General features: G+C 32.2%; 2 protein-coding genes across 2 annotated transcripts in view; one reads left to right on the top strand and one right to left on the bottom strand.

The window, feature by feature from the left end:
* The window catches only part of LOC132750062 (synaptonemal complex protein 2-like), a 32,890-nt gene extending 25,155 nt beyond the window's left edge, over nt 1-7,735 (bottom strand). The window contains exon 1 of the mRNA XM_060740002.1: nt 7,638-7,735. The gene's annotated coding sequence lies outside the window, so the exon portion shown is untranslated. The remainder of the gene's footprint in view (nt 1-7,637) is intronic.
* Nucleotides 7,736-12,387: 4,652 nt separating this feature from the next.
* The window catches only part of LOC132750061 (uncharacterized), a 38,544-nt gene continuing 33,832 nt past the window's right edge, over nt 12,388-17,099 (top strand). The window contains exon 1 of the mRNA XM_060740001.1: nt 12,388-12,475. Coding sequence (XP_060595984.1) covers nt 12,388-12,475 — 88 coding nt within the window. The remainder of the gene's footprint in view (nt 12,476-17,099) is intronic.

The raw sequence follows: 17,099 nt of genomic DNA, 5'->3' as shown, positions 1-17,099 counted from the left end.
AGACATGGCTCAAAAGGAGGTCAGTTAAATCGAAAGTAGAATGTAAACATAATTTATTTTAAAAAAAGAGAAGCATACTCATTTATTTTGATACTTTATCGAGTCAATAATTATTTTGTTCCAATGCACAAAAATATCTTGGAGAATCTCGGAGGACAATTACTGTGCCACTTTCAACTGCTATCGGCAAAATTCAGTCTCCGAGACGCCTCCGAGATTTAAGGAGGTTTGCGGAGTTTCTCCGCGATTTTCCTCTCAAGTTCCTCCGCGGAAACGCGAAAAAAGCACATTCCGCGCGATCTGTACTGTACGACTTTATAAGTCCTACGTAGGACTTTATAACTCCTAGGTAGGAGATAAAAAAACCTAATTAGGAGTTTTAAAGTCCTACGTAGGAGTTTAAAAGTCCTACGTAGGAGTTTATAACTCCTACGTAAGATTTTATGTGTTCCTCTACGTAGGAGTTAAAAAGTCCTACGTAGGAGTTATAAACTCATAATTAGGCTTTTCTATCTCCTACGTAGGAGTTTTCAATTTTTATAGAACATGTTTAATTGGCACCAGGACGCTCCGTAGAAGTTTTTAAAATGTTGTTCTGTTTTACATAAAAATCTAGAGATTTAAAATATTTTGCACACAAACTTTGTTGTTTAGCTGTTTGAATAAAATATGTTAATTATGACCAATTTATACACTGGTCACATGAAAATATGCCATTACCGTGAAATAAGTTAATGATGTTGAGTATACTTGTCTTATTATATCGAAAAATTGTGTCTTGATTGTTGAACAATTTTGCAAAAATTGTCATTTCAATTATTACTGAAAATACCTAAAATGAGATTCTTTGCTTAGTAGATTTATCAACCTTTCCTGAACACATTCGTGATTTAATTTTGGAAGCAGTTAGTCCAAAAAATGTGTTTTTAAACGTTTTAAAACGGTACCTGTACCATTTTTATCTGCTATTCGCGTAACCTGTCAATTATCGATAATGCTCCGCCCCCTGTTGAGGCATCAATGAGGGAAATCGGTAGTTCCATATATCCGTGAATTACCCGTCCATACTGGTCCATACTACTCGTGATTCATGTATCGTACAAATACCGTACATCTTTTATGAATATCGTCTACCTTTTATTAAGCATTTTTATAATATAAGAAATTGTCGGCCAATGTACGTAACATAATGTATGAAACATAAATGATTAAGCATAGCGGCAAATCGCACGACCACGGGTTGATTTAAAATATAGTTGCTAAAATATCCATAATTTGTGAAAATAATTTGTCTGTCCCGTTAATCTGATAGATATTACATTGAGTTTATGGACTTTTGTACGGATTCGTCGGCTTGCTTTACATTCAACCTCGTTTTCTAACAATGTCAAGTAAAACAACAACAAAAACAGACAACATTTTTAATGTGAACGCCTATATATGACTTGTGGTAAGGTGTCCCTGACAAATTTCTAAACCATTTTAGATTGTTTAAGGATGATCATTTCTCTATGAATCAATAAAAAAAGATATTAATATATACTATCAGTGAATGCTCTGAATAAATTGTTCGCCAGTAAATCGAACACAGTACTAATAAACCTGGGACAAAGTATGGAATTTATTGTATATCCCAGTAGAAACTGGATATCTATGCCGTGCATAGATGATTTTCATGATAAAAGAAGTCATAAAGGTCAGATCATAATGATCGACTGATACCTTTTATTTCTATTATAATATGTCAAGCATTTATTTCAATTTGGAGGAAGAAATATATAATATCTCGTTTTTATTTTTACATTTACCATGGACTTTAAAAGACCATCAGAAGCTCAGTTTTTTGTTATTTTAATTTATATTTTAACGGAATTTCATACACGAATACACAGACAGAGTGACACTGGTATAATATAATAATAATGCTGATGATAATAATAATCTTCAAAAGTGAAACAATTAAATACTCCGCTAGCGGTGCGCAAATACGTTCCATTTCCCCCCACCGAGTGCCTCAAATTTTACCGAAAGTCACGTGACATGTGCGACCGACAGTAAATCACGTTAAGATTTGAAGAAATTTCTGTTATAAACTGATATTAATCAGCAACTTTTTAATTGGTCAGATGTCACTGGGTCATAAAATGTTGTTAGAGTATGATAGCGCAACTTGTGACCCTCTCTGGTGCGATATTTGTGTATTATGCAATTATTTAGCGTGAAACGTAGGGGTCCGAGAGAGAACAGCCGATTTATGACACTTCGTTTGATGCGGGTCGGACTAACTTTGAATCGGCATAACTTTTTTAATAATCAAGCAATTAACATGCGGTTTAAAGCACATGAAAGGGAATTTATTTACGGAGGGAACCGTGTCAGGGATTTTTGTTTGCTCAATCAGCGGCTTAATTATCTTTAATTACGTAATATGTATGGTGAAAAAAGTCGCATAAAATGTTTGACGTTACGTAATATTTTTTTGAGAAAAGATAGAAAAAATTTGAGACACGGTTCCCCAGATATTATAAGTATGCTTATTTTCCAAAAGTTTGATGACAAAAAAATAAAAAATGACATTGATATGACGATTTAAAATTTTAGGATTTTAATTAAAAATAAATCATTTACAAAGGCATTTTTTTCAAATATGTTATTTTTTATGTTGATCAACGACATTTAATGCACAAAGATTAAATAAATAACAATTATTACTAAAATAAGTTGGTTTAAATGACATTTATGTGAGTACCACGGAAAGTGTCTGTTGTCACCTTAACATCTTAATGATTCATGTATTATTATGTAAGTAAGTGTGATCTGTGATAATTTTACAGTAAATGGACCTCATTGGAAATAATTAAGCTTTTGGCTTAATGGGCAATCCTAGGGTAACATAAAACATACTAATTAATGAATTTTATAATAATTTTTGTGTGTTTTAATAGAGTCACCGTACCAGTGCTCAACCAGTTTTTCACAAAATCACATAAAAACTCTTACAGAACAAAAAGTTTGCTGGGAAACTTATTTTTGTTACAAAGCTGGCCCTTTCAAACTCACAATAAGCTAAAGCGTTTTAATTACACAGATCAGGATACAATTTACCATGGAGTTGTATATACTAGGGTATAAAACCTCTATATTTTTCAGGCAACCAAACCAGTGCTCGACCAGGTGGTTTTAACTCTATCAGAACTTTTATTTTTTAAAAACAGATATGACTTTTTATGTTCAACAATTCTATTTCAAAAATATTTTGAAACATTTATGTTATAGTGTCTATAGATGTAAATTATGAGAGCAAATATGATACGAAGGAAATGCTATACATTGACAAATAAAGTGTTTACAAGAGTTTTGGAATTTACATATACTGGGGTGTTTGAGATTACATGTTCTCATATTTATTTACTAAAATCACTCTGCAAACATAGTTAAGTGTGATAATTGGTGTAATATACAAATGGTCTATGCTTTTAGTGGTGTGTTCCCGATTTGTTTCCTGACAGCTGCCATATTTGTTTACAAGTTCATAGCCCCTGCCTATAATGGAAAGCAGGGTTTTGATAATTTTTGGGCACCTTTCCTATGGAAATCAATTGGAATCATAAGAGTAAAGGCAATTTCACAAAGTTACAATTGTCCACATTTGCCCTAAATTATCATTATTTCAGTGTTTTAAATAGTTTTTACTGCTACTTTTATTATAGAATTGTATTTTTGTACTGTTTAATATTGTCTGCAAAAAGGCCAATCTTCTACCAAACTTTGAGTACTTGTACATGGTGTAGAGGTTACAGGTCAGGTACAAATAGCACACACAAACTCCCAGAGTTTTTCCACTTTAATGCATAAATCGTACACAAATAGAAGTATTGGTCGAGCACTGGGCTGGTCGAGCACAGGTACTGTGACTCTATATATGTTAAGTTGATATACATGTATGTGATACTATTGTATGTGTTTATGTATATTCCCTGAATAAATCGATACGATCGTTGGCATATGTTTTATCGTGGACTAACCAGTTCTCAAACCTCTAAGCATTCAAGAGGTCTTTTAATGTAAATAAAAATATATCTTTATAAAAATTCTTTACATATGTACTGGTTGGGGACCACCAAAACCGGACAACCACCAAACCCGGACGGCCCCGAAAATGCTTGATTTAGAATTTTCTTTGTTCAGTGGTTGTCAGTCACTTTTTTATCAACAATAAATGCATGTTTCTTCTATAATTAGGTAAATAAATTTATTTCAACCTCCGTAAATGGTAATATTTTAATGTCTATTTCAAGAATGTTGACATTGAAATTTGGGGGTCAAGAAAGCAATGCCTGACCTCATATAACAGCAATAATTATTTGCAAAGTAAACAATAGAATATCCAAAACTTCAGCATTTTCTGCTGAAATATTGTGTGTCATGTTAAAAATAAAAAAAAGAACACCAAAGCTTTTATCTGAATTAAATCAACATTATTACATATCTGTCCGGACACATGGTACTGTAGTATGTACAATTTAGGTAATTTTGATACCCTCCTTGACGGGCCTCGGATATAAGTGTCAACATAATCAGAACTAAACAAACTAGTTTGTTAGTTAGGAGAAGAACCTAGCTGTACTGTGTCAAATTTTCGTACCTTTAGCTTTAAAATTATGAAATTTGTATAGAAAAATGTTAAAAAAGTGTCCGGTTGATGGTCCCTGACCAGTACACTTTAATCTTTATGTAACATTTCTGTAAAATTTGACTGAAATTCAACTATTAAAAAAGCTCTATTTCCATCTTGGAAAAGCACATACCTCTGTTTTAAAACTAATATGGCCTCTTAAAATAAAGAACCTAATCTCAAACCCCTTCATGTATCTCTAAAATTCTACTGTTTAGTTAAGCCAACGAAGTGATTGTCATGACAATGAAGTACCCTACACGATGCAGTTACCTGCCTTAAGATATTTTTGTCTATTATATTCATTTTCACAAATAAGTAATGGTGTATTTATGGGACTTACAAAGGTAATAGCAATTTGTATGAAATCATGTTAAGTAATAAAATATGTCATGTAAATATTTGTTCCTATGCACTGTTTTCATTTGACAACAGCAGACATGTCTGTCAGAAACTAAACTTTTATGCACACAAGTTCAGGACATCATAGTCACTTCTAGTAAAAAAATAACAGCACATGAATGAAAGGTTTGAGAATAGGTTGGGTGTGAGATTAGGTACTTGTATCCCGAAACAACCAATTTTCAATCACAACCTAAATTCAAACACATTCTTAATTTGGTGGCACTGATGTCATGCCTGACTAAATTGCATAAAGTCGCATTTTGTATTAACTTCAAAACTTGCAGAAATGCCACACTTGATTAATTGTCAGATGTTTTCAGAAAAACAATAAGAAACTGTTTGTTTTAAGTGACACAATATTAATTGCCCATCTTTCACTATATCAAAATAGTCACTTGTTTAAAATAGTGTTAAATTTTTTTATAAGCAAGTTAAATTTCTTATAAAGTATTGGCTAAAGAGTTTTACCATTTACCTCAGTCCTAGGTGTTTTTAAAACATTTATTAATATGATGTACCACTGAATATTCATCAGACTTTACACGGGGGTCCTTATTAATAAAATCTTATATTGTTATCAAATTTTTTTCATGTGATGATTGTAGAATAATTGTTTTGTAAGCGATACCAGCTGGTAGATCTAGACAAGTTTCCATATTTGCTAATATTATAAAGTGGGGAAGGCAAAATAGCTGTAAAGATTGGATGCATTAATCATTTTGCACCCCAAATAGCGTACTAAGATGTGACACCTTTAACTGCCTTTTATGCACATTAACAGTAGTCATACCAATGCATTGTGCTGTACATATGTTATAACATTTAGTGTAATTTTTTTTAAATCTTAAAAAAACTGTTGAAAACCGTTGAATAGACTATATATGAAGTTTTCTACAATTTTTAGTGGCCCTGATTTATCTTTAACAAATTTTCCATGGTGATTACCCTACTGTTTGAATTTAGGTTAAAATATTCCTGGGAGTAACCCGAGTGGGTCCTATTGTTTTTATTGAATTTCTAAGAAAGATCAAGACTTGTTGAAAATGTACCAATCTGAAAATGAATAAGTGTTAATAGATGCATTAATAGCTAAAATAAATTTAATGTATAATTTCCCCTTCCATTTATTATTGGCTAAAAACAGCTTAACTGATTGAATATTGCATACATGTGACAAATGAAATGGGCCAAATCTGGATTTTCAGCTGGATTTTGAGGCTCAAAACTGGATTTTTTTATCGACTCGAATTTCAGTGCGTGTTTGGCGCATTTGGTTCAAAGAATCTATATTACCCTCAAAATCATTAAATGATAATACTTTTTATGATTTTTTTGTTTATCAATATTAATTTATTTCACCAAAAAAATAAATAAATAAATAGATAAATAAATAAGTGTAGTCATACTGGTTATTTCTAAAACAGTCACACTTTCACATTTCATTATTTTCAGTTTGAAGAATTATAATGTCTTTTCAGTCATTCAATAATTAAACACAAGCTATTTTGAAAACGTGCAACAACTATTCATAAACATAAGACTATGACAGTTAAATAACGTAACATAAGTAAAAGACTCAAAATAAATGCAAGAATCGTTCTGTTAATTAAATCCACATTTTTTGCCTCGATGATTGCGTAATTCCTAAACAAAACAAAAAATTACCCACTCACTAAAATAGGTTAATTAGACATCTCAAACAGGTTTTGAATGATCCACTTTAAATGATTCTGCTCCCCTTTTATCTTTATCAGTGCGGCACTAATCAAAGAAAATCAAAGGTTGAGCCGAATTCATACATGTAAATTTACAGGGTAGTTTTGATGACGTAGCGTGTAATACCTACTGCCAAATTACAAAAGAGGTCAATTGACTGACACACGACACGTGATAAGTTAAACATGTGAGAATAACTTTGGGTATTGGAACTGTTTATTACGTCACCTTGCTGTCAATTAGCGACTCAACATTTAATCCGCTATAATTTAGGATATGGACAGATAACAATCAATGCCCGGAGGCACGGTTTACATTTTAGATACAGGTGCTGTGTTTGATTTTTTTTATGTTGATTTTCTTTTAAATATCGGGAATTCAAGCTGTAATATCGGGAATCGGGATAAGTGTTGAAATATCGGGATTTTTTAAAATCCCGCCGGGATGTCACATGTATGATATTGGTTGTCCCGGGATACGATAAATCATTGTAAAAAAAACTGAAAGGGCCGAGAATTTGCGATCGACTTGTTTTTAATGAAATCACTTCCAGGAATAAGTGCATAGATTATAAGATAACTCATGAACAGAAGAATTTTCTTTCATAATATTCGTTATCAATTTGTGTTGTTTTATATCATTTATTGCGATTTTACGCCGAGCAGTCCAACTATCACTGACTATAATGAAGTTTTTCAACCACGAAAGTCGCGAAATTTAGCGCCCAAATTTAAACAACAAACACTGAAAACATCAACGCAACTTTTATTTATATAAATAAACATCCTTAAAACTTAAGTTTTTTTTATAAAAAGAAACTTAACATTCACTGATCACCTACCGAACACTACCAAAGTAGGTTTATGTCCACATTTTCAATAACCTGCGCAGACGACAACACAATCGTTTCAGGGATAGAGATCGATGACGTAATTTTAGCGCCTGTCTGTCAATGTATTTACCCTCAAGTATCGAAAGTAGAAAAAAGAAGGTTATATTGAATATCTATTTAATCCAGTTTATTATTTAAGTCTCGATTTGATCGCTTCGACGTTCACCCAGAAGAATGATCATTTAAAAGTGGATTTCACAAATTTCATACATAAACTGAAATATTTCAGTGGTGCAAAAAAAATTAAAAAAAAAATCCATAGCTCTTTTTTCTACATTCTATAGAATTTGACAATAATTGCGAATGTCAATAAACATATTTGACATAGCTTAGTAACAAAAATCGGAGTAAACTTTTATAAACATTTCTTATTTAACAAAACCATATTCTTTTAATCTATATATCAAAATCATTCTAAACAACACATGGAATGTAACTCTTAACAGCCAAGGGTTCAATTGATATCGAATTAATAATCCATATCTAGAAACTAACCGTGAATAGATCTAGTTATCACTTTTTATACAATGTTATTAGTTAAGAAACATGCTATATGAAGAGAATATTAAGTAACAATTTCAATGTAAAATAAGATAAAGTTATACTATACCGCTATTTACAAATTTCAAACACATTTTCCTTTCAGACAAAACGAATGATAACATCAGCGTTACCTCCTTTAAAATTAAAATGTACATACGACTTAACAATTAATGAAAATATAGCCTATTGACAGATGTGAAAAAAAGATTTATTCACAGTTTGGTTCATGCAGAGCAGAAATAATCGCGGAATGATAATAATGATGTACTTGACGCCAACGTTTCCGGAGAACATTGAAATGTAATTGTGTCTAAGCAAATAGACCGAAAATTAAAACATCGTTTAAAAAATCAACAAGATTTAAATGTGAATTATTCAACGCGATTTTAACACATTTAAATGCTTTTTACCAAGTATATAATTCAATATTAAATCGGTTTATTAAGCTTACAACGCTTGAGACTCCATAGAACTTTTTGATTTTTCTTCATTCACGCAAGCATTTTATTAAAACAGATGCTGCGCTATATTTAGCTGCAAAGGCCTGCGCCAACCATCGATTTTGTGCAACATCAATACACGAATGGTGCATAACTCTTGCAAGTTTTCCCGCGCTCTATAGGTATGCAAGGAAAGTTTGAAAAGTTTGTTTTTATACGTAAAAAGTTGTTCTTAGAGTAATAAATCAAAATTAATGGGGTTTAGATGGAAGAATACGCCTGGGCGGGCTCGAAGAGTTGAAATGCACATCGAAAATTAGTTTGTTGTCAAAATGCGGCACCGTTTTCACAGCTGGGACGGGTTAGTTGGATGCAACTGCACCCTATCAAACGTTCAAAAATTGATTAATATTTATAGTTTTCTGCTGTTTTCAAGTTGTTTTGCATCTGAACTGTTAAATATAGCCAATTCATGCACACCAAGAGACTGCAACAAGGCAGCTGTAAGCCTTGTTATGTTAAAACGTTGCTAAGATTGAACAAGAATGGGCCTGACGTCCCAGGCTTTGTTCATTTTTTGCTGCGATTTCTATCACGTGTTTCGTCCGATTCTATCGCCAATTAATAGGAATAAAAGAAGAAATCTATTGACTTTTTAAAAAGGGTGTTGCATTCGGTATTGTTTTGGACGGAAGCTGGGCGAAATGGGAGAACTTCAAGACTGTTTGCAGGTGAGCACAAGGCTACAAAAAGAACCACCATGGAGATTTTCAAGTTAAACACGCAAATATGCGCCGCACGAAGATTTCATGCAGATGATTTATTAACGAGTCGAAGCGGTGGAAAACAATGCTAACATTTACATTGTTATCACCCCTGACATGCACGTTGCGGAGAGCATCAAGATTGTTTTGAGAAGGCTTGTGCACAGTCCCGTCTTGGCGCAACTGAGATAAGAGTTTTTTGGTGGGGTAATTACCGCGATGTGGCCGTCAGACATTCGCAGCCATGGTCGGGGATGACCCTTGCTAACACATCTGCTTTTGGTAAATGATTGAATACCCATTGGTACTATGAGGACAGCCCGCATTGCCAGTGACTGGCATGATGCTCTAGACTTGTTTATGGCCAAAAACTTAAGGACGAAGTGCGCTTCTAGAATTACAAAGTCGCCGTTGCGCAAATAAAAAATACGGTGACAAATTGATGCAAGTGCCCCATATCTTAAATTCCTTGATTAGTTAATTGAAGGATACTGTATTTCAACAATATTGTTTGATTTATAAGTGAATAACAACATTATGCACAGTTCAAAATAATCAAACGAGCAGACCATATGAAGTATTAAACAAAAGACGCAAAAAGACACCTTACAAAAATGCTTGCATGTTCTTTCTTTTTTATGTTTAACAGTGAAGTTAAGCAAGCAGTCTTAATTATTTGACACGTGCTTAAGTCATACAAGCTTTGTTTTGGTACCAGACAATATTTTTTGTAATTACACAAGTGATATTTTGTCTTTAGTTAAACACAAGGAGGAACGCAATCGTAATATACTACCTCAGTTCTCTGTAAACCAATATCACAGATGTATGTTTTTAACATTTACAGACTTTTAACCGAGGTATTAACATTTTCTAAATCAAAATTTACCGCCACAGTAACAGGAAGTGCATTGCTTGCATTAGGCGGCAAATTTAAATCACAGTATCGATTTTGCACTATATGCAATGCCGCTGCAACCTGTTGCAAAACACACTGGCATAGCAGTTGCATACCGTAGGGTTTTTGCCGTTTGACAAGAAAAGAGTATTTGTCTTCCACACGACGACCACACATTTTAATCTAATCAGTCATCTTGGCATACAAGAGTATGATTTTGTCATTTACGTTGAAAATAAACAACCGAAAAGTCATTACTATTCAATAGACTTTGAATAAAAAATGAATAAATATTGAATGGAAATTGTACTCAAAGACGGCTGTGGGGGTTTCAATGCACACGTACTTGTGTCTTACACCGTTCGAATGACATCACAATAAAGAAAAAATATAAATTACTTTTTACCATCGAGCCTGAGTTGGCACGGGCCCATTTTAGAGAATTTGAAATTAATGATAATTTGATGTGATATTCAGATAATGTAACTACAGATCTTGAAAACAGCCATTTTTGAAATGGCTTTTATAGAGACCCAACATTCCAAACGTCCTATGTGTAAGGCTATAATTATATAAAATGAACTAATCTATAAAACACGTGGAGGTGCAATGCATGTACAATCTGAAAATAAACAGAAAGTTCATTTTGCATTGAAATTATTATTAAAAAAGCAACATTAAAACAGTTTGTTGGATAAAGACTAGGGACAAAACAAATGCTCATTAAAGGCTACAAAAAAGCAGCAGCAGAGTTACACTTTCTGAAAGTTTTAATGCATGCCTTGATAAGAGTGTTTTGGTTGAAAATTCATACAAAATAGCAAACAACAAAAGATGAGTAACTTATAAGCCCATGTTATCTACGATTTAATATATTAAAAAAGTAGGTTAGTATGGTGTTCCGTTCCCTATACCAGTTCATTAAAAATGAAAAGATGATTTTGAGTACTTACAATTATTTAACAGAAAATGTTTACCATTTTCAACGTCATTGTATGGTTTAGAAGTGCATCTGACGTATTTCATAATGATTATATGTTATATTACAGAATTGCTATATTAAAACAAAATTCTCTGTGAATACTGTCGCTAGTTGTTTTACTTCCTTTAAAATTATGTCCACTTATATAATTTGTAGCATCTACTACAATGACTATTTGCAAGCGACTTTGCTGTTTCTTTAACATTGGTTAACGATTGCTACATGTATATATCTCTTTCGCAGAATATAAACTGGACCTTTTAACTATTGTTTAACATACATATATTGTACTAGCACTCAACAGAGGTCTTCATTATGATAAAACTGTACAAATTAGCATTTTTACACAAAAATGTTGTTCTCAAGACTTGCTTTAGATCAAACTTTTCTACAAAGCGATACATTTTAAACTATATCGTACTCTTTCATATCTTTCTTTATCTGTAGTAACTTATTACATGAAAGCAAACTGAAGCCATCTTTGAATATACATGTTTATATATATAATTTGTTTAAGTATCCTTGCCTTGCATATTATAAATTACTAAGCATGAACAGCGATGGTGCTGCATAAACAAGTTGTGCTTTCACGTAAATTAGAAACGAGGGGAAAGGCGACATTTGGTTATGCGGTTTTAAAATTGTTTCATTTTAACTGGAGTGAACCTGCGGCGATACGACTAGACTAATGCAGAAACCACTGCGTATTGTGTTATCATCTGAAATTCACATCTCCAGCAAAATACGATTTGATTCGAAATGAAACTCGATACTTACGTTGAAGAAATATAATCTAGTTTAAAAGGGCAAAATATTCTAGCTTTTAGGAATGATAGAGCGACGTGCGAAGCTTTATTTACAATGGTTTCCATAAAAACAGTTAATTTTACATGTACAAATATTCAAAAACGCACAATGAAATCAGGCAAAAGACTTTATTATAATGTAAACTTTGCATGCCATATAAACTTTGTTTATGTTTTATTTATATCTTTATTGAAACACAAACATGAAATTTATTAAAATCTATCAATTGTTCAGTCATATTTCAAGACAAGCTTCATTAATTAAAATGGATAAAGAAACTACCTATATCATCTATAAAGGAAAAGGAACTGTTCTACGCGCTGAAGCTTGCGAGGTAGCAAGTATTGGAAAAGGTTTGTCAGGCCGGGTGACGATAATGAGTAAGAAACCGCAAGAGGCAAGAGCCCCAGTAATACCATTGTCATTTTCTAACTGAACAAAGCTGTGAGAAATTGATCGGGATAGGGTTGAAGGTCAGAGTAAAGTAAACACTGTGGTTGAAACCGTCATGGGCAAAGAAGAAGGAACGTGGCCCGTTCAGTTGATCAGTCTTCGAAGGAATATTATTTTGGCGTTCCATTTTACAAAATATGTGCTTAAATCATATTTTTTTCTATGTATATGTTTTTTGATTAATCTGTCTGTCTTATATAAACCAATTCTTTGTACAGATTTTTATTTAAAGTATACATGATATATTTCCGTTCCAAGAGTTCTCTTGCCTATTTGATGTTTCTATTCAAAATATCCTCTGTTGTCGACAACAGATTTTTATCCGTTCGACCATCCGCCGATACATCCGTGCCGTCTAATCACGGTCTGTACTGTTCGCTATTCAGTCTGGTACATACTTTACATACGGCATATGTTCATTATTTCATAGATATTCTTTATCTTAAAATTTTGTTCTAAGTAACTTATTTTCTTTACCAACTATTTTACAAAAAAAGAAGGAAACAACAACAGTAAAACACATTGTTTTCATATATAGTTTAACTTTTAAACAAGAAATATATTTTACAAAAAGATACCCGGTCGAAGTAAAATTGAACACTTTAAGATGTATGTGTTTCTTAACGAACCTGTCGTGTTTCTGTAAGTTAACTCAAATTCTAACACCAACATCTAAGCAGAAGGTAGCCAATTATTTTTATTGATACTTGATTAATATGCAAACATATGTGAAAATTATAAACATCATATCAATTAAAAATATCAATAATCATATAATACATTAGACACTTATTGAACATTAAAAACTTAGGATACCTGATAAGTTCCGATATTATTCTTGTTATTTTGGACAAATTTTAAACTCAGATTTTGTGTAAAGTAACGTAAAACAGACTGTTCACTAGAAAATGTAATGAGATCTGAATGCAGTTTAAAATATTTTGTAGAATGAAGTATTGTTTAAACAGAACTTAAATATCTGAGCAATTTAACTAGAAAGTTAAGGAACTATCCTGTACATTTTAATTTAGAACTATCCTTTAAAGTATATTTTATAATGGCAAGATCTACCCTTTACATTTTAGTTTATTCTCTTAAATATGACACATATGAGTATTATTTTGCAAGTAACCTGGAATCAATGAAACGAAACAAAGTGTTCCATTTCTATTTATTTAATGTTGCAATTAGGTTTGACTGTGCACATGTGCCGCTTGCTTTGAAATATCTTTGTTATAGTTTAGGTACTTTGGTATGCACAGTCATTGTTTAAGACTTTTGTCGCCTAAATGTATTGTATCATGGTAGGGTAACCAAGTCACTCAGTAAATTCAATAAACCAGCAATCGGCATTCAGGAAAAAAGCTTTTCTTCATAGGTTGAACATTCTGCTGATAACTTACAATATAATATAGCTTTATATACATGTTTTCTTAAAGTTAATTCATGTGAGTAACTATTCATGTGTTATTGAAGTCGTAAACTTAAATGGTAGTTTACATTTAGGTCTTTCCCTTCTTTAGAAATGCAAACATTTAGATAATGGCGTTAGAGCATGTTAGATGTTTATCACCTACAAAAACAAAGCGCTGACTGTAAAATTATTAGTCGCAAAATGTAAACATTTAAATATTTTGACTTCAATACAAATACTAAATCTCTAAAACTGTAATAACTGCTAAAGCAACAATAGCAAAGCAAAAGATGGTTCAGGTAATTGGCCCATCAGTAACTTTTTGGAAACTATAACAGGATACCGATAATAGACAGATTTTGAAAAATAAGAATAAAGCATCTCTGTGACATCCTTGAAGAATACATGTACAAAATGTATAAACCGTTTCTAATTCTATCAATCGTAACAGCAATATAAGTTTTACACTGTATTTCTAACATGGCAATGTTATATCTTTAGTATCACCTCTCTGATAACGTTTATTTTGGAGTAACTATTCACGTGCAATAGAAGATTTAAAACCTTATGTAAATATATCACTTACAGGGATACGGTGTTTGTGTAATTAATCTGAGGCAGTCGTTTTCTATTTCAATAATATGATCAGGTTAAACACTGGCGTTTAGCTGTTTGTTTACACTATCAGGCTCAGCATTTAAAGTCATACGCTCATAATTGTATTATGATATTATTAAACTAATATTTTATCGCTGAGGTATGGCATATTTAAGTAGAATGTTTGGACAAAAGCATGTTCAAGTCTTGTCAATTTTTTTTTTAATTTTTGAAAAGAAGATTTTTTTATAATCTAAAAATTAAACTAGAATGCTATTTAATGATAAAAGCACATGTACGTACTGCATACTGCATAACAAGAAACATTCACTGAGAAGAGAACTGGAATGTTTTGATTTATTTTATTCCGCTCAGTTGGTAACACAAATGTGACCATTTTTATTATTTTAAAGACTGAAATTTTACTTTGAATGTTATGGGTTTACTTAACATGTTTTAATATGTGACACTTGTAACTTTTGATATAATGTCATTTGTGTGTAATTAAAGTACTGGTATTTCAACAGGTGTTTTTGACCAATGAAATACGGCTGATATTTTCCTTAGAATGCAAAGTTAAACAATTAAGGCAAATGTATTGTGTATAGATACTACATGTATTTACTATCAATGTTTGGGTTATTTCATTACTTTTTAGGCGACAATGACTATCACTTGATAAAAAGTTTAATGGGGATGTAACGTTTAATATTAGACAGACATTGTATTTAATTGTGAAATCAATAAAAGGGGGGAAAATAGAGATGAAATACATATTTCGTATGTTGGATTGGTGTGCACATAATTGAATAACGATTTGCAAGTTCTATCGCTTTCTTAAGTACGAATAAATACATTGTTTTGGTAAAAATAAATTCCTTATTCGCTTTTGCTTTTATCTTAGAAAGAATGAATATAACCTGTGTAATTACTAGCAATATCAAGAATGCATATTTGAAGTTTGGTTACATTCGGTCACTTAAATAGGATCAATGAAAACATTTGTAATTATCAGTGCGATCAAGGATGTGGTGTGATATAATGTATATAAATGTATATACTGTTGAATTTCTTAACAACTTCGAATGAGTCATGGACATACATATATTATATGTTGTCCTAATAAAGTATGGTGCTGTCAGAACTGTTTTCATTTCTTTATTGGTTTGAATCTTTATGAAATACATCATGCATAATAAAAAGATTGTTGTAAGAGTGTCTTGATTAAAAAGTTGCACATGATTATATAAATATATGCATGTATCTACTTTGAGAATTGGGATAGGATTATAGAAAGATTTGTTGTAAGCTGGTTCAAGCTTTGATCTGCGCTTGTTTCTTAAATAAAAATTCAGGAAGGTCATGTCTAAATGTTGAATACTGCTTGAGTCGTTGCTAGTGTGCTTGGACGGTAACGTGCGCTTACCACGGCCGTCCATGAACAGATTTAAATCAAACTGAGCTTGCAGCGTTTTCAGTTTTACATTTATTTAAAGATTCCACTTTTCTCTAATTGATCTGAAAGTCATACTTTCTCCAAAAATAAGCTCTAATCTTACTCGATAAGGGTATACGTTAAACATAGATATGATGTGAGTTTATTCCGAAGTTTGATCTGCGGTTGTTTTTAAGTTCAAAATTTCTCCATTGACATGTTTAACTTAAGCCAGTGCTAGGTGGGAGAGAAAAGTAGATCGCATTTACCACTATTGTTCATGAACAGGCCCAAACCGAGCCTGCAGCGTTAATAAAAAAAAATGCAGTTTTGGGCGTTTTTTAGAGTTTCCGATTCTTCCTATTTTTGTGTAGTGGTGATGAAATAAGTAAGATTATCTTTGGAAAATAATAAAAAGAAAACTCCAGGTCTCATAAGGGTGTTTTTATGTCACTCTCAAAGCATACAAGCAAGAAGATCTCCAGTGTTTCACAGAAAATATACCGCCATAATTTGAAAATGCTTTGAACTTACCTAACACTAAGGCAAGACAGAATTTTATTCGACAATAAATACATGTCTCATAACCATTAAAATGATTTTCATACAACAGAAAATAAAAGAAATATGTAATATTTTACATATCGAGTAAACTATACTATAGAGCGTCTTGAAAAGGCAAAAATCATCAACTGACAATGAAAATAGATTAGTGAAAATTTCACACAATGTTTGAATGAGAAAAGATCCTTCGAGAGGAACGAAAACGAAGTTAAAACGTGAAAATTATAGACCCGGCTTGTTTAAATGAGCCGTGTCAAAAAACTAACATAGTGCGTTTGCGACCAGCATGGATCCAGACCAGCCTGCGCATCCGCGCTGGTCGCAAACGCATTATGTTGGTTTTGTCATGACGCGGCTCAAATCCGTGTATGAGAAATCATGGACAGTGCTACATCTCCCAAAAACCAAGCACTGGAGTATAACAAGAAATGCAAAATTTCTCATGCAAAACTTTCACTTGACAAAGTTTATGAGAATTTATTAACTCTGCCGAAGCTGAGTGCCTTCAGAATTT

The sequence above is a fragment of the Ruditapes philippinarum genome, unplaced genomic scaffold (assembly GCF_026571515.1).
Source record: "Ruditapes philippinarum isolate M1 unplaced genomic scaffold, ASM2657151v2 ctg1451_1_1_1_1, whole genome shotgun sequence".
NCBI lineage: Eukaryota > Metazoa > Mollusca > Bivalvia > Venerida > Veneridae > Ruditapes > Ruditapes philippinarum.
This window is presented reverse-complemented; position numbering and strand designations above follow the sequence as displayed.